The sequence below is a fragment of the Pan troglodytes genome, chromosome 6 (genome assembly GCF_028858775.2).
Source record: "Pan troglodytes isolate AG18354 chromosome 6, NHGRI_mPanTro3-v2.0_pri, whole genome shotgun sequence".
Taxonomy (NCBI): domain Eukaryota; kingdom Metazoa; phylum Chordata; class Mammalia; order Primates; family Hominidae; genus Pan; species Pan troglodytes.
The window spans coordinates 158,159,070-158,179,319 of record NC_072404.2 but is presented as its reverse complement, the minus strand read 5'-3'; the positions used below and the strand labels follow the sequence as shown (position 1 = coordinate 158,179,319).

At 48.2% G+C, this 20,250-nt stretch overlaps 1 protein-coding gene across 2 annotated transcripts; it reads right to left on the bottom strand.

Moving 5' to 3' along the window:
- Positions 1 to 433: 433 nt before the first annotated feature.
- PRSS2 (serine protease 2) lies at positions 434 to 4,775 on the bottom strand. 2 transcript variants are annotated; one of them, XM_016958291.3, is made up of 5 exons: positions 4,694 to 4,775; positions 2,786 to 2,945; positions 1,475 to 1,728; positions 939 to 1,075; positions 434 to 638 (listed from the first exon to the last, which is right to left on the bottom strand). In XM_016958291.3, the coding sequence occupies exons 1-5, from the start codon at positions 4,773 to 4,775 to the stop codon at positions 486 to 488; spliced, it is 786 nt and encodes a 261-aa protein (XP_016813780.1). In that variant the 3' UTR covers positions 434 to 485. The 2 variants fall into 2 exon arrangements, with proteins under 2 accessions (XP_016813780.1, XP_003318891.3); XM_003318843.5 differs by lacking the exon at positions 4,694 to 4,775 and adding an exon at positions 3,972 to 4,030.
- Between the last annotated feature and the right edge of the window lie 15,475 nt (positions 4,776 to 20,250).

Sequence of the window (20,250 nt, the reverse complement as noted above, 5' to 3'; positions counted from 1 at the left end):
TTGGTGCCGACACATTCCTGGGAGAGTCACGTCATCACCAGCAGCATTTGTAATTATTGTTGTATTTTAGCAAGAAGTTTCAGCTGGTCAAATATTTTGGGCCACCTCGAAGATGCTGACACATTTTCTGTACTGTGATTGTTCTGAAGGCAGAGTAGCTCTAACCACTCTGAGAAGCCCAAATAAAACAATAGCCCCTGCTGAAGACCACCTTTCTGAAACACATGTTTCTCTAGAAAACAGTGCCCCCTTTCTCCCAAGCTTCTTATTTTTGGATTCCACCTCTTTGTATGTGCTAATCCAGTGTACCATGGAACACATTTGGGAGCTGGAGGCTCTGCTTATGTTTAAGGGGGAGAGCCCTGTCTGACCTGAGGTTGGAGGATGCTTTCCAATGTGAAGGAGTGTGAAGGAGGAGGCACAGACACAGACAGTGAGAGCAGGGTCACTTTATTGGTATAGAGACTGCAGAGGGACCAGGGGCTTTAGCTGTTGGCAGCTATGGTGTCCTTAATCCAGTCCACATAGTTGTAGACCTTGGTGTAGACTCCAGGCCTGTTCTTCTGGGCACAGCCATAGCCCCAGGAGACAATTCCTTGGAGCTCTCCATTGGAGACCACAGGGCCACCAGAATCACCCTGGGGGGAAGAAGGGACAAGTTGTATGAAGAGAGAGATGGAGGAGGAATACACCTACATTTGCTCTGAACCTTAAAAGAGCCCTTTCCAGCCAGCTCTGTGGCTCCACGTCCTTCTCACGGTGGCCCATTCTCTGTTCTTCCTAAGCAGACAAGATGCAGCCCAAAGGAGTCTTCCTCACTTCTCCATGGGGCACTGCAGGGAGCCTCCTCAGCCCCGCCACCTTGGGAGTTCAAATCATTTTCCCTGGTGGGGCCTGGTTATCAGTGGGAGCCTCAGCATGGGAAGGGGTCAAATCACCTGGCAGGAATCCTTGCCTCCCTCAAGGAAGCCCACACAGAACATGTTGTTGGTAATCTTTCCAGGGTAGGAGGCTTCACACTCAGCCTGGCTCAGCACAGGAGCATCCAGGCACTGCAGCTCGTCTGGGTAGTCGGCTGTGAGGATCAGGAAGAGAACAAAGAAACAAATGTGGGTTAGGTCAGAGAAAGAGACAATAGTCTAGGATGGAACATTGAAGAGGAACACTGCCCCTGGAGAGGACTCCAGAACATAAGTCCTGGCAAGGGACTCTGGCTTTTAGTTCCCAGAATGATCATTGTTGAACCTCTCCCACGAAGTGATCATAGCAAGTTCTCCATTTGTCCTGTCTTTTGATTTTAGGAGCCACGTCCTTGAGAATTTGCATCTCTCTGGTTCCCAGTGCAGAGCCTGTGTGAAATGGGCACTAGAAATGTGTCTTAAGCCTGGAGGCGAGAGGATTTAAGTTAAGGGGCATGGTTTGTTCTGGAAATTGTGGGATGGAGGGAAGTAGAAGGACAAAGGGTCCCACTCACCACCAGAACTCAGAGTGTTGCCCCAGCCGGAGATGAGGGACTCGGTGCCAGCAGCTGGAGGGGCAGTGGGCAGAGAGATGGCAGACACGCGGGAATTGATGACGGCAGGTGAGGAGAGCTTGATCAGCAGGATGTCATTGTCCAGAGTCCAGCTGTTGTATTTGGGGTGGCGGATGATCTTGGCCGCATTGATGAACTGTTCATTCCCCTCCAGGACTTCGATGTTGTGCTCTCCCAGTCTCACCTGGATGCGGCTGATGGGCAGGGCAGGCATGGTGAAGACCTTCTCCCACAGCCAGGGCACCCCTCCCACCTTTCCACGGGTCCTTAAGTTCCCTGCTCATAGACAGCTCTAGAGGCATGGGGTGGGGTGTGTGGCCATATCGCATGGGCAGGAGAGCAATGTGGGTCAGTGCAGGTGTGAAACCCAGGACCTTTCTGCTTCAGAGGTTGGTGGTAGTGGAGTGGGGAAGAGTCAAAGGGATCCCACCAGAGGCTGCTCCTCAATCTGCCTTCCCAGACTCTTTCCCACAATCTCCATGTCACTAGCACTGTGGGCACAAGGAGCTCCTTGAAGTTTTCCCAACATTCTTCACCCCAGGCCTTTGCTAACTGTGCACAGTGCCTGCTCCTCCCTCCATTCTTGGCCTGGTGAGCACCACCCTTCTGTGTAATCTAATCCAAGGGTAGCCATAGCATTAGCATCTCCTGGGAACTTGTTAGAAATGTAAGTTCTTGGTCCTTACCCCCACCTACTGGTCAGAACCTTGGGGATGGGACCCAGTGATTTGTGCCTTAACAAGCCTGCAGGGAGTTCTGATGCATACTCAGGTTTGAGAGTTCTTGGTGTAGGCAGCAGTTCTCAGCTCTGTCTATACACTCTACAGTTACCAGAGGTAGAGTGTGAAATACTCACTGATATTCACACCCTCTTCCTGAAAATTTTGAGTTAATTGCCCTGAGATAGGACACAGGGATCAGTATTTTTAAATACTCATTCTTAGGTGGCTTTAATGTGTAGCTAACCAGCAAAAGTACTAGCCTGCTCTTCTCACTAGCTCTCACCACCCCGAGATCATCCCTGCCTGCTTTTATGACCACAACCCTTGCTGTTTCATGGATTTGCCTGGGTGTGAGAGCTTCCTGTCTTGTGTTCACTCTCTGCTCTGGAGAGTCAGCTGCTGCCAACAAGTTTTCTTCTCCACCATCTCTCTCGTCCATCCTACCCAACCTCAGTACTTCCCTGGGCTGAATCCAAGCTCTCCCAGGCAGCCTGGCTGGGAGTTTTTCAGTCAGGGGCCCCACACTTACGACTTGTAGCAGTGACCTGCTGACACCACCCACTGTTCGCTGATGAGGGAGCCACCGCAGAAGTGGTAGCCAGAATTCAAGGACACCTGGTAGGGGACAGAATTCTCCTCACAGGTGTAGCCCCCAACGATCTTGTCATCATCATCAAAGGGGGCAGCAACTGGAGTGGAGATGGGAAAGGAGAAGGCAAGTCAGTAGCATGTTAGGGGTGGCGCTCCCAGCCTGTGGCTGCTTCCTGCTAATTAGAAAACCTTAACAAGCACAGTGAGGCTAGGCAAGGGGGGGAGCGCTGCCAGCCCTGGTGATCATCACTGCCTGTGGCTCCCAAGTCTCTGTGTCTGCAGGGCACGTAGCTAGGTACCCTGTGGGGGTTCAGATCTCTCCTGGGGTCACCAGGCTGAGGACGCAAGGAATATCCTCACAATGCTTCCAGTGGGATAGGAGTTGGGATGTGGCTGTCTCAAGCACTGAAGTCTTCTCTCTTTTATTCACCACCTGTGTACTCCACCTGGCTATTTAAGCCCCGGATTGTCAGGCTACTTTGGCCAAGCTAGGAAAACCCCCTGGCGACATCGACTTGGCCATGACCAGTTTCCCCCTCAGCTCAAATCTGCCCAGTGAGGGCAGAGTTGAGGGAAGCCCCAGGCTCACTTTTGCAGAACAAAGGTATACGTTATTATTGGTCAAAACAACAGCAATTCTTAACCTTGGCTGCATGCCTAGAAATGTTAAAAATCACCTGGGAAGCTTAAAAGCCCAGAACACAGGCTGCACACCAGACAATTGAAGTGAGAATTTCTAAAGTTGAGTGTCTTGCATGAGTAATTTCAACCTCCCCAGGTGCATTCGAGGTTAAGAGCAGCTATAGTGGTGCTATTGTGGTGCTGTCAGAGCCAAGCCTGAAGCCTGCTGCTTCATTTCATGGGCCAGCCCCACCTGGTCTCCCTTCCCAGCTTCTCCAACCACAGCTCGGATATGGATGAATAACAGCGGTGGGAGTGAAATCAAGGAGAAGGTGGAACAAGTGAGGCTTAACAAGAGCCAAAGGAGGATGGGAAGAAGAAATGCCAGATGGAGGAAATAGAATATCACAGCACAGTCAAAAGAGGAGAGGTGGCAAGAATGGCAGGGCATGTGTCTGCCAGGGAAAGGTTGGTTGAGGCCTGAGGCAGGGCGTGAAACTCACCAGCAGCTGCAACAAAGGTAAGGATCAGAAGTGGATTCATGGTGGTAGAGTGTGCCTGATTGCTGGTGGAGAACCCGTCTTTATACCTCCCGAGGATGGGGAGAGGAGGTGTCTGTGAGGTGAGGGTCACTGCTCCTCCCAGCACAAACACACCTGCAGCTTTCCCCTTCCTAAGGTCTTGCATCAGTATGTTTGGCCACTCTGTGGGTTTGTGATTCACAGGTGATAAGGAAACTTGCCTTCTGAGAGCAGAGAGGGAGACCGGCTGTTTCCTGGAAGGATGCTGATATGGGAAAGACAGGGGAAGCCAAGCCCCAGATCACACAGCTGGGCTTTCTTAGGCTGAGGAGATGAGGGTTAGAAGGAGGGAGAATGGCCTGGCTGTTTAGGAATATGTTTTACTATTGGGGATATATTTAATGTACTTAAGGAAGGGCAAGTGTTGGTAGCAAGCTTGGCTTTTTAGTGTCCTGGAGCTCCCAGGAGAGGAGCAAAGTCTTATCTAACTAAGGCTTGTTCCTGTGAATATGAAGATGCTTCTCTCCAGTCACTCAGTGGGAAAGTCAAATCCAAGGCTTTGGGGAATGAGAATTCCAACATTAAGGGGTAAGGAGAAGAGAGACTCAGCATTCCATAGGATGCTGGGCTTGAAGATGGCTCTCCCTCCTACCAGGGCATAGGGATGAGAAGAAGGAGGGGGTACAGGTTAGGTAGGAGCTTACTCAGTGCATCTGGAGGATGGAAAACCAATGGCGCACTCCTCCCCTTCTTCAATGTGAAGACATTTGTCTCTCTCATGTGCATCCTGTCATAGGTTCTTTTTATGCAGCCTCATGGTTGCCCTGGCAACCTGCACTCAGGGTGATTGAAACTGACCCACCTGCTTGGGGCTGACAGCCTGAACCAGAATGACATGCCCCTGATCACATGTCAGAGTTTGGACCATGGTAAATCTGGGTTATGATTTGATCTGAGAATCAGCAGTAGGTAGGGATTTGAGCACATGGTAAATGGGTGACATATTGGGTTCAATAACAAAGATGTGGAGGGGTGGGTCTAGAATTTTCTATTTTAGATGTAGTGAGATTATACTTGGCTCAGTACTAAGTGAATCTTTCTAGAGAATATCCTGATTTGAGCCCTACCAAGGGTACTAAGATACAGTCATGTAATTGACTGAGGCATAACCTGGCCAGAGCAGTGTGGAGATGGAGATGCTGTCTGCGCCCAGGTCTAATAATATAAGGAAAGGAGGAGCTTCCTTATGAGGGTGCTTTCCCTTCTCATCAACTCTGAGCTAATGTTGGTGATGGGCAGGAGTGAGCAGAGTTCAAGTTTGAATTCTTTGAAAGGTAAAAGAAGCAGGGATGTTCTGGAGACAGTGAGCAAAATGAGAAAAGCTCAGAAACTTGCTGGAGAAATCGGACATGGCCAGGGGGCTAGAGGGAGGAAGCAAATGGAAACCAGAGGTAACTGGAAAAAAATGCCAAAATAGGGTCCATGGTGTTGAGAGGACACACAGAGTATCTTCAGGTTCAGCTCCTGGCATGGCCACTGAGGCAGCTTCCCCACAGCCAGGAGACCCACTGCTCTGAGACCCCCTCTCTCCCCAGTACCCTCTCTAATCACTAATAGGCTGATACCTAACACTGCTATGCTTAGATGATGCATGGTGCCTGACTGCTTCACGGGAGTTTTCATGTAAGCAACAGTGGTACATTGCTCTTTGTTTATGCTGAGTTTCGCAGTTTAACTTCCCACCAACGTGCTAATTGTGACTTGTGTGGAGCAAAATTATTTCCATTTATAGAGGAAGAGACTGAGATTCAGAAGGATTCTGTCTTGCCCAAGAATACAGATCTTGGCAGAGCTGACCATAAGGCCAACGGAAGCCATGGAGAGCATTGTGAAGTGTGGGAATTGCTGCACGTGGCATCTAAAAGGAGATTTATTGAGGATCAAGGCAGAGGTCCCCAGAGGACAAACTGTACATCTGATTCCTTCCTGGTGCTTTTCTTCCTGGCAGAAATGGATGATTGAATTCATCTTTCTCCTGGCACCTTTTCTCAGAGCCTTACCTTGCCACAGTTCCAGACCCATCCAGGCCATGACTGCCATGTAGATGACATCCCTCTCTGCTCACGAATAACTGGCCAAGCCTGAGGTAGCCAGGTTTTAGAGCATTGATAATATGGGGTTTTGCTGTGTTGTCCCTGAACATGTTATTTCATTTTGTCCCCTTGTCATGGGGTCTTCACAGAACTCCTGCCTTAGAGGATAAGGAGAGACTCTTGCTCTAGCAACTGTAGACACCAGTGTGCACTAAACGGGGAGGTGAACCTTGGTAAAAGATGGAGAATTTTTTTGGAAAAGGGGATTTTTGGATCAGGGCTTATAGCTCTGACTCTTTTTCTGAAAGGTAACACCCAAGAATTGAGGATTTTCTGTATCTAGAGCTTGAAGACTAGCCTTCTCCAGTATTTTGTGCTCTTCCTTAAGCGATCACAGTATAGTCTGAGGTCAGCTTTCTTCAAAAAGGAGTGACCTTACAGGCAGAGGAGATAGCTATAGGTGAAGACTGTTACCTCATACTGTAGACTCAGATGTGTAGGATAGGTTCAGATCCAGCTACCCATGCTCAATTTGGGGGACATGTCATTCTTGGTACTGTTCATTCTGAACTATAGATTTCTTTGTCTACTTCTCTAAGATATGTTTCTGGCTTGTGTTTAGTGCTTAACATGCCAAACCACTGTCCTTCCATTATGATAACAGTGAATCATTTCTGTGTGCTTCCTATATAGCATGTAACTTACTATACAGCATGTCACTCATATAAGTTAAGAACTTTTTTTTCATTTTATCATCACAACCACCTATGGAATTGCCCACTTTACAGATGACCAAATGAGCTTTCTGAAGGTGAAGTGACTCTTCCATGTCCCAGAGCAGCAGCTCCCAGCCAGAGCCAGACCGGCCTGTACTCAGGACCTTGGCAAAGCAACCAGCACTGGAAAGAACCACGAGAGAAGGTTTTAATGTCTTTCAGCCACTTTGTTGCCCATTTTTTCTCTTCTCTTCTGCATTTTTCTCCATCTCCAGGTACAGTTTGGGATGTGGATGCCTGTCCCTACATAAAAACACTTGGGATTCATTCCTGATACCCCAATTCATCCCGATTTTTCCCCCTTTAAAGCCAGATCTCACCTACATGTTTGGGTCAGAGAAATGTGTGTTTTAAAATCCCCGAGGAAGGAGGCAGGGACTGAGCCCTCAGATGATTATTGGTGAAGTGGATTTATGCTTAATTTCAGTTTAAGAGAATGTTGCTGTGTCTCTGCCTAGGACAGGCAGCCCACTGTGGCCCTGGGTGATGAAGGAAGCCCACAGAGGCCCAGGGTTTGTCACCTGTGGCTGCCAGTGTCTGCAGAGTCAGAACTGAGCTAATCCTGTGAAAGGATGAGCGCTGATGGGCAGTCGTATGGTAGGTTGCTATGGGGCTTCTTGATCTCTCAAATTCCAGGTGACAAGATCAATGCATCCTTGAGGGACCCCTTCCCAGCAGGCTCTGGTGGCTACAAACTGGTTCAGGTGTGGAAGATCTTACCACTTTACCTTTGGTTTTTCTTTGAAAAACAAACAATGAAAGACAGATGGAAACAAGAAATCTACCAGTGGGCAGGCAAGAACTCTCTTTGGGAAAAGGGATGTTTGTGGCTCTTCCCCTCATTGGCCTTGAAAGAGCTTGGCTGCAGAGTGGCTATTATTAAAATGTCAAAAAGCAGAAGATGCTGGTGAGGCTGCAGAGGAAAGGGAATGCTTATACACTGTTGGTCAGAGTGTAAATGAGTTCATGGAAAAATTAATGCAGAAAGCAGTTTGGAGATTTCTGAAATAATTTGAAACAGAACTACCTTTCCACCCAGCAATTCTTTACTGGGCATTTACCTGAAGGAAAATAACTGTTCTGCCAAAAAGACACATGCTCTTGCATGTCCGTCACAGCACTATTCACAGCAGCAAAGCCATGGAATCAACCTAGGTGGCCATCAGCGGTAGACTGGATAAAGGAAATGTGGTACTTATACACCATGGAATACTATGCAGCCAAGAATCTAAAATAAAACTTGAAATTATTTTTTTTTTTTAGAGTGGAGCCTGGGCCAGGAGTAGTGGCTCATGCCTGTAATCTCAACACTTTGGATCACTTGAGATCAGGAGTTCAAAACCAGCCTGGCCAACATGGTGAAACCCTGTCTCTACTAAAAACACACACACACACACACACACAAAAAAATTAGCTTGGCATGGTGGCAGGTGCCTGTAATCCCAGGTACTTGGGAGTCTGAATCACTTGAACCCAGGAGGTGGAGGGTGTAGTGAGCAGAGATTATGCCACGGTACTCCAGCCTGGCTGTAGTTCAGCCAGAAGGAGATGTTTTGTGTGAAGGCTGAGGTGGGGGCTCTTCGGAGCCTCTGTGAGAAGGAGGCCCTAAGCCGTGGCGGTGGACAGAGTTATAGCTTTCTGCCTCTTTGCCCTTTGGTCTGGACCCACAGGTGAACAGTACCAGCCTCCATCCTGAGCACACGCCCTGCAGACTTTCACATCTCACGGTTTCATGTGAGCAAATGGACTGGGAAAGCTGTGTGGCCTGAGAGAAGGAAACCCCATGGCCTGGCTCTCACACAGTACTTTGTCTTGGATTTTTGAATAAGCATTTTTTTTTGCTTGTTTTGTGTTTTTGGTGGTGGTAGTGTTGGTATATTTTATACTGACCACTTGGAAGAATTCCCATGGTTATCTGTGCTTTTCATGCCCTGTTTCTGCTGGCAACCCTTCTCAGTGGGGTGACTCACTTTCCTGTGTAAAGAGTCTAAGTGGCCCAGGTGGGAGGTGGAAGCAGCCGTCTGCAAGGCCATAGGGATCCTTATGTCTGTCTCTTGGCTTGAGGTAACCAGCTGCTGCACTTTGATAGGAATGATCTGAATGGAGACAGAAAACACTGGAAACTAACACTCCCCACCCAGCCCAGCCCTGTTTATATGAAGTGTTTTGTTCTTCCCTTGACTCTTGAGTGATGATGATAATCAGACAAGGCATTGACATTATAGTAAGAAAGGGAAAAAATGTATCTGTCTTGTCTATCTATCTATCTACTGAATATATGTCTCCAAAAGCAGACAAACCCAAGGCTGTAAGGTGAACTAGGGTCTGCGTTTGTACTCCATAAAAACAAAATCCATGTTGAACAAAGTGATGTTTGTATGCAGCGAAGTTTTGGGTGACCTGTGTGTATCTATCCATTGTGTGTGAGCCCTGAGCCTTGTTTTCCTCTGAAGATAGTGATTGGTAGCTGTCTCTTCACACGAACCACATATCTGGAGCAAAGATGGCCCTCTTAAGGTCATTGAACTTACACATTTACTGTTTACCAAACAAGTGTCTGATGCATACTTGGGTGTATTCCACAGCATGTGGACTGTGGTCCCCTGTGTTTGCCAGGAATGCTGTGCTCCATGTAGAGGTTTTACTCTACTCATCACTGCAATTTGCACGCTGTTCCATGGACATTTGGAGGCCTGTGCTCTGGTCCCTGTAACTGGAAATGTGCTCTGAACTTGTCTGTCTCCCTTGGCTGCTCCTGGCCCTTGTTACCAGCTCCCAGGGATGTCCACAACCACTTGGGACAGAAGGTGAAGGTGGAATTTCAAAGAGAAGCTTGCTTGGATCTTCAGTGACAAAGTTGGATGAGCTACAGCCCCAACATGGTCCCGCTCAGAATTGCCAGGAGGAGGCTTTGGCAGGTGACACAGGTGCCATGAAGCCTGCCTCCCTCTGCTGTGTCCAGTGGGTGCAAGTCGGCCAATGTGTGGCCAGAGTGGCTGCATGGTGTCACAGCCCTCAGATCTTTCCTTCCACCTTTTTTAAAGTGTCCCAAATAACTCATTTGAAGTGTCTCAAAGGCAAGCAAGTTTTATGAAAATGAATCCTTCCGCAGTTAATTGATCAAATGGGTGAATCCTGACCCTCTCTAGTTTCTTTCCCTGGTCAGATTGGGGGCTGGTGTTCGCTGTGGGATTCGCTGTGGTGTCCTACCCCAAAGGCAAAAAAGATGAAAATGCAGCGTGCAAATCTGGGCTTGATTTCCAAGTCACAGTCTGGCTCCCGCTATGGTAGATGGAACATCTCTCTAGCCTGCTCACAGAGATGGAACTAGGGAATTGAGGAAAGAGTTTGGGGGCCAGGGAGATTTATTTGAGTCTGATTTTCCAGGTGAATGAGAAGGGAGGGCTTGTTCGAGGGTTTGGTGCTGCCGCATTCCTGGTAGAGGCATGACATCACCAACAGCACTTGTCATTGTTGTATTTTAGCAATAAGATTCAGCTGGTCAGATTTTTTGTGCTACCTCAAAGATGCTGACACAAAATCTGTGCTGTGATTGTTCTGAAGGTAGAGTAGCTCTAACCACTCTGAGAAGCCCAAATAAAAATCAATATCCCCTGCCAAAGACCACCTTTCTGAAACACACGTTTCTCTAGAAAACAGTGCCCGCCTTTCTCCGAAATTTCTTTTTATTTTTGGATTCTATCTGTTTGTATGTGCTAATCTAGTGTACCATGGGACACATTTTGGGAGCTGGGGGCTCTGCTGACCCTTAAAGGGGACAGCCCTGTCTGACCTGAGATTGGAGGATGCTTTCCAGTGTAAAGGAGTGTGAAGGAGCAGGCACAGACACAGACAGTGAGACCAGGGTCACTTTATTGGTATAGAGACTGCAGAGGGACTGGGGACTTTAGCTGTTGGCAGCTATGGTGTCCTTAATCCAGTCCACATAGTTGTAGACCTTGGTGTAGACTCCAGGCCTGTTTTTCTGGGCCAGCCATAACCCCAGGAGACAATTCCTTGGAGCTGTCTATTGCAGACCACTGGGCCACCAGAGTCACCCTGGGGAGAAGAAGGAACAAGTTGTATGAAGAGAGAGATGGAGGAGGAATATAGCTACATTTACTCTGAACCTTAAAAGAGCCCTTTCCAGCCAGCTCTGTGGCTCCACATCCTTCTCACAGTGGCCCATTCTCTGTTCTTCCTAAGCAGACAGGATGCAGCCCAAGGGAGACTTCCTCACTTCTCCATGGGGCAATGCAGGGAGACTCAGCCCCACCAACTTGGGAGTTCAAATCTTTTTCCTAGATGAGGCCTGGGTATCAGTGGAAGCCTCAGCATAGGAAGGGGTCAAATCACCTGGCAGGAATCCTTGCCTCCCTCGAGGAAGCCCACACAGAACACGTTGTTGGTAATCTTTCCAGGGTAGGAGGCTTCACACTCAGCCTGGCTCAGCACAGGAGCATCCAGGCACGGCAGCTCGTCTGGGTAGTCGGCTGTGAGGATCAGGAAGAGAACAAAGAAAGAAATGTGGGTTAGGCCAGAAAGAGAGACAATAATCTAGGATGGAACACTGAAGAGGAACACTGTCCCTGGAGAGGACTCCAAAACTTAAGTCCTGGCAAGGGACTCTGGCTTTTAGTTCCCAGAATGATCATTGTTGAACCTCTCCCAAGATGTGATCATATGAAGTTCTCCATTTGTCCTGTCTTTTGATTTTAGAAGCCAAGTCCTTGAGACTTTGCATCTCTCTGGTGCACAGTGCAGAGCCTGTGTGTAATGGGCACTAGAAATGTGTCTTAAGCCTAGAAGTGAGAGGATTCACATTAAGCGGTGTGCTTCGTTCTGGAAATTGTGAGGATGGAGGGAAGTAGAAGGACAAAGGGTCCCACTCACCGCCAGAACTCAGAGTGTTGCCCCAGCCAGACATGAGGCAGTCAGTGCCAGCAGCTGGAGGGGTGGTGGGCAGAGAGATGGTGGACACATGGGCATTGATGATGGCAGGTGTGGAGAGGTTGATCAGCAGGATGTCGTTGTCCAGAGTCCAGCTGTTGTATTTGGGGTGGCGGATGATCTTGACCGCATAGATGAACTGTTCATTCCCCTCTAGGACTTTGATGTTGTACTCTCCCAGTCTCACCTGGATGCAGCTGATGGGCAGGGCAGGCATGGTGAAGACCTTCTCCCACAGCCAGGACACCCATCCCACCTTCCCAAGGGTTCTCCACCTCCCTGCTCATGGACAGCTCCTGAGGCATGGGGTGGGGTGTGTGGCCATATCACATGGGCAGGAGAGGGATGTGGGTCAGTGCACTTCTGAGACCCAGAACCTTTCTGCTTCCGAGGTTGGTGGTAGTGGGGTGGGGAAGAGTCAAAGGGATCCCACCAGAGGCTGCTCCTCAATCTGCCTTCCCAGACTCTTTCCCACAATCTCCACACTCACTAGCCCTGTGGGAACAAGGAGCTCCTTGAAGTTTTCCCAGCATTCTTCACCCCAGGCCTTCGCTAACTGTGCACAGCACCTGTTCCTCCCTCCCTTCTTGGCCTGGTGAGCACCACCTTTCTGTGTAATCTAATCCAAGGGTAGCCATAGCATTAGCATCTCCTGGGAACTTGTTAGAAATGTGAATTCTTGGTCCTTACCCCCACCTACTGATCAGAACCTTGGGGATGGGACCCAGTGATTTGTGCCTTAACAAGCCTGCAGGGAGTTCTGACGCATACTCAGGTTTGAGAGTTCTTGGTGTAGGCAGCGGTTCTCAGCTCTGTCTATACACTCTACAGTTACCAGAGGTAGAGTGTGAAATACCCACTGATATTCACACCCTCTTCCTGAAAATTTTGAGTTAATTGCCCTGAGATAGGACACAGGCATCAGTATTTTTAAAAACGCTTTCTTACGTGGCTTTAATGTGTAGCTAACCAGCAAAAGTACTAGCCTGCTTTTCTCACTAGCTCTCACCACCCCGAGATCATCCCTGCCTGCTTTTATGACCACAACCCTTGCTGTTTCATGGATTTGCCTGGGTGTGAGAGCTTCCTGTCTTGTGTTCACTCTCTGCTCTGGAGAGTCAGCTGCTGCCAACAAGATTTCTTCTCCACCACCTTTCCCATCCATCTTACCCAACCTCAGTACTTCCCTGGGCTGAAGCCAAGCTCTCCCCGGCAGCCTGGCTGGGAGTTTTTCAGTCAGGGGCCCCACACTTATGACTTGTAGCAGTGAGCTGCTGACACCACCCACTATTCCCTGTTGAGGGAGCCAACACAGAAGTGGTAGCCAGAATTCAGGGACACCTGGTAGGGGACAGAATTCTCCTCACAGTTGTAGCCCCCAACAATCTTGTCATCATCATCAAAGGAGACACCAACTGGAGTGGAGATGGGAAGGGAGAAGGCAAGTCAGTAGCATGTTAGGGGTGGCTCTCCCAGCCTGCGGTTGCTTCCTGCTAATTAGAAAACTTAACAAGCACAGTGAGGCTAGGCAAGGGGGAGGAGCTCTGCCACCCCTGGTGAGCATCACTGGATGTGGCTCCCAAGTCTCTGTGTCTGCAGGGCACGTAGCTAGGTACCCTGTGGGGGTTCAGATCTCTCCTGGGGTCACCAGGCTGAGGCCATAAGGAATGTCCTCAAAATGCTTCCAGTGGGATAGGAATTGGAATGTGGCTGTCTCACCCACTGAATGCTTCTCTCTTTTATTCATCACCTGTGTACTTCTCCTGGCGATTTGAGCCCTGGATTGTCAGGATACTTTGGCCAAGCTAGGAAAACCCCCTGTCTGGCTAGGAAAACCGGGCCATGACCAGATTCCCCCTTAGCTCAGATCTTTGCAGTGACAGCAGAGTTGAGGGCAGCCCAAGGCTCACTTCGGCAGAACAAAGTAGACATTATTATTGGCCAAAACAACAGCAATTCTTAACCTTGGCTGCATGCCTAGAAATGTTAAAAATCACCTGAGAAGCTTAAAAGCCCAGAACAGAGGCTGCACCTCAGACAAATGAAGTGAGAATTTCTAGAGTTGAGTCTCTGGCATGAGTAATTTTTCAGCCTCCTCAGGTGCATTCGAGGTTAATAGCAGCTATAGTGGTGCTATTGTGGTGCTGTCGGAGCCAAGCCTGAAGCCTGCTACTTCATTTCGTGGGCAGCCCCACCTGGTCTCCCTTCCCAGCTTCTCCAACCACAGCTCGGATAGGGATGAATGACAGTGGTGGGAGTGAAATCAGGGAGAAGCTGAAACAGGTGAGGCTTAAAGACAGCCCAAGGAGGATGGGAAAGAGAGATGCCAGATGGAGGAAATAGAATATCAGAGAACAGTCAAAAGAGGAGAGGTGGCAAGAATGGCAGGGCATGCATCTGCCAGGAACGGGGTATGGTTGGAGCCTGAGGCAGGGCATGAAACTCCTACCAGCAGCTCCCACAGAGGGAAGGATCAGGAGTGGATTCATGGTGGCAGAGTGTGCCTGACTGGTGGTGGAGGACCCGTCTTTTTATCTCCCGAGGATCAGGAGAAGAGGTGTCTGTGAGGTGAGGGTCACCACTCCTCCCAGCACAAACACACCTGCAGCTTTCCCCTTCCTATGGTCTTGCATCAGTATGTTTGGCCACTCTGTGGGTTTGTGATTCACAGGTGATAAGGAAACTTGCCTTCTGAGAGCAGAGAGGGAGACCGGCTGTTTCCTGGAAGGATTCTGGGATGGGAAAGACAGGGGAAGTCAAGCCCCAGATCACACAGCTGGGCTTTCTTAGGCCGAAGAGAAGAGGGTTAGAAGGAGGGAGAATGGCCTGGCTGTTTAGGAATATATTTTACTATTGGGGATGCATTTAATGTACTTAAGGAAGGGCAAGCATTGGTAACAAGCTTGGCTTTTCAGTGACCTGCAGCCCCCATGAGAGGAGGAAGGTCTTATCTAAGGCTCATTCTTGTGAATATGAAGATGCTTCTCTCCAGTCACCGTGCGGAAGGTTAAATCCAAGCCTATGGACAACAAGAATTCCAACACTGAGGGGTAAGGAGAAGGGAGACTCAGCCCAGGATTCTAGGCTTCCAGATGGCTCTCCTTCCTACCAAGGCTTGAGGATGGGAAGTGTTTCAAAGAAGGAGGGGGCACTGGTTAGGTAGGAACTTACTCAGTGCATCTGGAGGATGGAAAACCAATGGTGCACTCCTCCCCTTCTTCAATGTGAAGATATTTGTCTCTCTCATGTGCATTCTGTCATAGGTGCTTTTTATGCAGCCTCACGGTTGCCCTTGCAACCTGCACTCAGGGTGATTGAAACTGACCGACCTTGGAGACAGTGAACAAAATGAGAAATGGTGAAATTGGACATGTGCAGGGGGCTAGAGGGAGGAAGCAAATGGAAACTAGAGTGAATTGGAAAAAATACCAAAGTGGGACCCGTGGAGTTGAGAAGACACACAGATTACCTTCAGGTTCAGCTCCTGGCATGGCCGCTGAGCCAGCTTCCCCACAACCAGGAGACGCACTGCTCAGACACCCCCTCTCCACCCTGTATCCCATCTAATCACTGATGGGCTTATACCTAACATTGCTGTACTTATATGGTGCATGGTGCTTGACAGCTTTACAAGAGTTTTCACGTAAGCAACAGTGGTATATTGCTTTTCATTTATGTTGAGTTTCACAGTTTAAATTCCCACAAACATGCTAATTGTGATTTGTGCAGAGCAAAATTATTTCCATTTATAGAGGAAGAGACTGAGTTTCAGAAGGATTCTGTCTTGCCCAAGAATACAGATCTTGGCAGAGCTGACCATAAGGCCAACGGAAGCCATGGAGAGCATTGTGAAATGTGGGAATTGCTGCAGGTGGCATCTAAAAGGTGACTTATTGAGGATCAAGGCAGATGTCCCCAGAGGAAAAACTGTACATCTGATTCCTTCCTGGTGCTTTTCTTCCTGGCAGAAATAGATGATTGAATTCATCTTTCTCCTGGCACCTTGTCTCAGAGCCTTACCTTGCCACAGTTCCAGACCCATCCAGGCCATGACTGCCATGTAGATGACACACCTCTCTGCTCACGAATAACTGGCTAAGCCCGAGGTGGCCAGGTTTTTGAGCATTGATAATATGGGGTTTTCCTGTGTTGCCGCTGAACATGTTGTTTCATTTTGTCCCCTTGTCATGGGGTCTTCACAGACCTTAGAGGATGAGAGCCTCTTGCTCTAGCAACTGTAGACACCAGTGTGCACTAAACAGGGAGGTGAACCTTGGTAGAAGTGGAAAATTTTTTTGAAAAAAGGGATTTTTGGGTCAGTGCTTGTGGCTCTGACTCTCTGTCTGAGAGGGAACACCCAAGAATATAAGGATTTTCTGTATCTAGAGCTTGAAGACTAGCCTTCTCCAGTATTTTGCGCTCTTCCTTAAATGATCACAGTATAGTCTGAGGTCAGCTTTCTTCAAAAAGGAATGACCTTACAGGCAGAGAAGATAGCTATAGGTGGAGACTGTTACCGCATACTGTAGACTCAGATGTGTAGGATAGGTTCAGATCCAGCTGCCCAAGCTCAATTTGGAGGACATGCCATTCTTGGTACTGTTCATTCTGAACTATAGATTTCTTTGTCTGCTTCTCTAGACATCTTTCTGGCTTGTGTTTAGTGCTTAGCTCACTAAACCACTATCCTTCAATTATGATAACAGTGAATCATTTCTGTGTGCTTACTATGTAGCATGTAACTTACTATACAGCATGTAACTCATATAAGCTAAGCATTTTTTTTCCATTTTATCATCACAACCACCTATGGGCTTGCCCAATTTACAGATGATCGAATGAGCTATCTGGAGGTGAAGTGACTCTTCCATCTCCCAGAGCAGCAGCTCCCAGCCAGAGCCAGCCCTGCCTGCACTCAAGACCTTGGCAAAGCAACCAGAGCCAGAAAGAACCACAAGAGAAGCTTGCAATGACTTTCAGCCACTTTTTCCCCCTTTCTTTTTCTTCTCCTCTCCTGCATTTTTTTCCATCTCCAGGTACAATTCGGGATGTGGATGCCTGTCCCCACACAAAAACACTTGGGATTCATTCCTGATACCCCAATTCATGCTGATTTTCCCCCCTTTAGAGTCAGATCTCACCTACCTGTTTGGTCAGAGAGATGTGTGTTTTAAATCCCTGAGGAAGGAGACAGGGACTGTGCCCTCAGATGATTATTGGTGAAGTGGGTTTATGCTTAATTTCAGTTTAAGGGAAAGTTGCTGTGTCTCTCCCTAGGACAGGCAGCCCATTGTGGCCCTGGACGATGAGAGAAGCCCACAGAGGCCCGGGCTTTTATCACCTGTGGATGCCAGTGTCTACTGAGCCAGAATTGAGCTAATCCCCTGAATGGATGAGCACTGATGGGCAGTTGTAGGTTGCTATGGGGCTTCTTGATCTCTCAAATTGCAGGTGACAAGATCAATGCATGCTTGAGGAGCCCCTTCCCAGCAGGCTCTGGTTGCTACAAACTGGTTCAGGTGTGGAAGATCATACCACTTTACCTTTGGTTTTTCTTTGAAATACAAACAATGAAAGACAATTGAAAACAAGAATTCTACCAGGGAGCAGGCAATAATTCTCTTTGGGAAAAGGGATGTTTGTGGCTCTTCCCCACATTGGCCTTGAAAGAGCTTGGCTGCATAGTGGCTATTAAAATGTCCAAAAAATAGAAGATGCTGGTGAGGCTGCAGAGGAAAGGGAACGTTTATACACTGTTGGCCAGAGTGTAAATGAGTTCATGGAAAAATTAATGCAGGAAGCATTTTGGAGATTTTTGAAATAATTTAAAACAGAAATACCTTTCCACCCAGCACTTACTTTACTGGGCATTTATCCAAAGGAAAATAATTGTTCTGCCAAAAAGACACATGCTTTTGCATGTCCATCACAGCACTATTCACACTAGCAAAGCCATGGAATCAACCTAGGTGGCCATCAGCAGTAGACTGGATAAAGGAAATGTGGTACATATACACAATGGAATACTATGCAGCCATGAAAAGAATGAAATCATATCCTTTACAGCAACATGGATGGAGTTGGAGACCACAATCCTAAGCGAATTAACATAGGAACAGAAAACCAAATATCACATTCTCATGTATACTGGCAGCTGAGCATTGGGTACACATGGATATAAAGATGGGAACAGTAGACACTGCAAGTGTTAGAGGGAAGAGAGAAGGAGTGTGGAAAGTGCTGAAAAACTACCTATTGGGTACTATGGTCACTGCCTGAGTGATGAGATCATTTGTGCCCCAAACCTCAGCATCACACAATATACCAGTGTAACAAACCTGCACATGTCCCCCCTGAATCTAAAATAAAATTTGAAATTATTTTTTTAAAAATGTGGCCTGGGACAGAAGAGGTGGTTCACGCCTGTAATCCCAGTACTTTGGATCACTTGAGGTCAGGTGTTCAAAACCAGCCTGGCCAAAATGGTGAATCCCTGTCTCTAATAAAAATACAAAAAAAAAAAAAAAAGTTAGCTGGGTATGGTGGCATGCACCTGTAATCCCAAGTACTTGGGAGGCTGAATCCCTTGACCTGGGAGGCAGAGACTGTAGTGAGCAGAGATCATGCCATGGCACTCCAGCCTGGCTGTAGTTGAGCCAGAAGATGTTTTGTGTGAAGGCTCAGGTGGGTTCTCTTCAGAGCCTCTGTGAGAAGGAGGCCCTAAGCCTTGGCGGTGGACAGATATCAGCTTTCTGCCTCTTTGCGCTTTGGTCTGGACCCATAGGTGAACAGTACCAGCCTCGATCCTGAGCACACGCTCTGCAGACTTTCACATCTCATGGTTCCATGTGAGCAAATGGACTGGGAAAGCTGTGTGGCCTGAGAAAAGGCAACCCCGTGGCCTGACTCTCACACAGTATTTTGTCTTGGATTTTGAATAAGCATTTTTTTTGCTTCTTTTGCATTTTTGGTGGTGATGGTGGTGATCTATTTTACACTGACCACTTGGAAGAAATCCCATGGTTATCTGTGATTTTCATGCCCTGTTTCTGCTGGCAACCCTTCTCAGTGGGGTGACTCACTTTCCTGTGTAAAGACTCTATGTGGCCCAGGTAGGAGGTGGAAGCAGCCGTCTGGAAGGCCATTGGGATCCTTATGTCTGTGTCTTGGCTTGAGGTAATCAGCTGGGCTTTGATAGGAATGATCTGAATGGAGACAGAAAACACTGGAAACTAACACTCCCCACCCAGCCCAGCCCTGTTTATATGAAGTGTTTGGTTCTTCCCTTGACTCTTGAGTGATGATGATATTCAGACGAGGCATTGACATTACGGTAACAAAGGGAAAAAAATGTATCTGTCTTGTCTATCAACTGGATATGTATCTCCCAAAGCAGACAAACCCAAGGCTGTAAGGTGAACTAGGGTCTGTGTTTGGACTCCATAAAAACAAAATCCATGTTGAACAAAGTGCTGTTTATATGCAGTGACGTTCTGGGTGACCTGTTTGTATCTGTCCATTGTGTGTGAGCCCTGAGCCCTGTTTTCCTCTGAAGACAGTGAGTGGTAGCTGTTTCCTCATACGAATCACACTTCTGGAGCCCAGATGGCCCTCTCAAGGCAATTGATCTTACACATTTACTGTTTACCAAACAAGTGTCCGATGCATACTTGGGTATATTCCACAACATGTGGACAGCGGTCCCCTGTGTTTGCCAGGAATGCTGTGCTCCGTATAGAGGTTTTCCTCTACTCATCACTGCAATTTGCACGCTGCTCCATGGACACTTGGAGGCCTGTGCTCTGTTCCCCGTAACTGGAAATGTGCTCTGAACTTGTCTGTCTCCCTTGGCTGCTCCTGGCCGTTAGTACCAGCTCCCAGGGGTGTCCACAACCACTTGGGACAGAAGGAGAAAGTGGAATTTCAAAGAGAAGCTTGCTTGGATCTTCGGTGACAGGCTTGGATGAGTTACGGCACCAAGCTGGGCCCTCTCCGAATTTCCAGGAGGAGGCTTTGGCAGGTGCCACAAGTACCACGGGGCCTGCCTCCCTCTGCTGTGTCCAGTGTGTGCAAGCCAGCCAACATGTGGCTAGAGTGGCTGCATGGTGTCACAGCCCTCAGATGTCTTTCCTTCCACCCTTTTTAATGAGTCCCAAATAACTCACTTGAAGTGTCTTAAAGGCAAGCAAAATTTATGAAAATGAATCCTTCCTCAGTTAATTGATCAAATGGGTGAATCCTGACCCTCTCTAGTTTCTTTCCCTGGTCAGACTGGGGAGCTGGTGTTAATTGTGGGATTCACTGTGGTGTCCTACCCCAAAGGCAAAGAAGATGAAAGTGCAGCGTGCGGAGCTGGGCTTGATTCCCAAGTCACAGTCTGGCTCCCGCTGTGGTAGGTGGAACATCTCTCTAGCCGGCTCACAGAGATGGAACTAAGGAATT

What these genes read in the sequence shown, in the direction of transcription:
- PRSS2 (XM_016958291.3), bottom strand. Translation starts at nt 4,775, where the DNA reads ATGCACATGAGAGAGACAAATGTCTTCACATTGAAGAAGGGGAGGAGT. An exon ending in CCATCCTCCAGATGCACTGA is followed by an intron (nt 2,946 to 4,693) that starts GTAAGCTCCTAC and finishes TCTCCACTCCAG; the next exon opens with TTGCTGCCCCCTTTGATGAT. An exon ending in CAACACTCTGAGTTCTGGTG is followed by an intron (nt 1,076 to 1,474) that starts GTGAGTGGGACC and finishes TGATCCTCACAG; the next exon opens with CCGACTACCCAGACGAGCTG.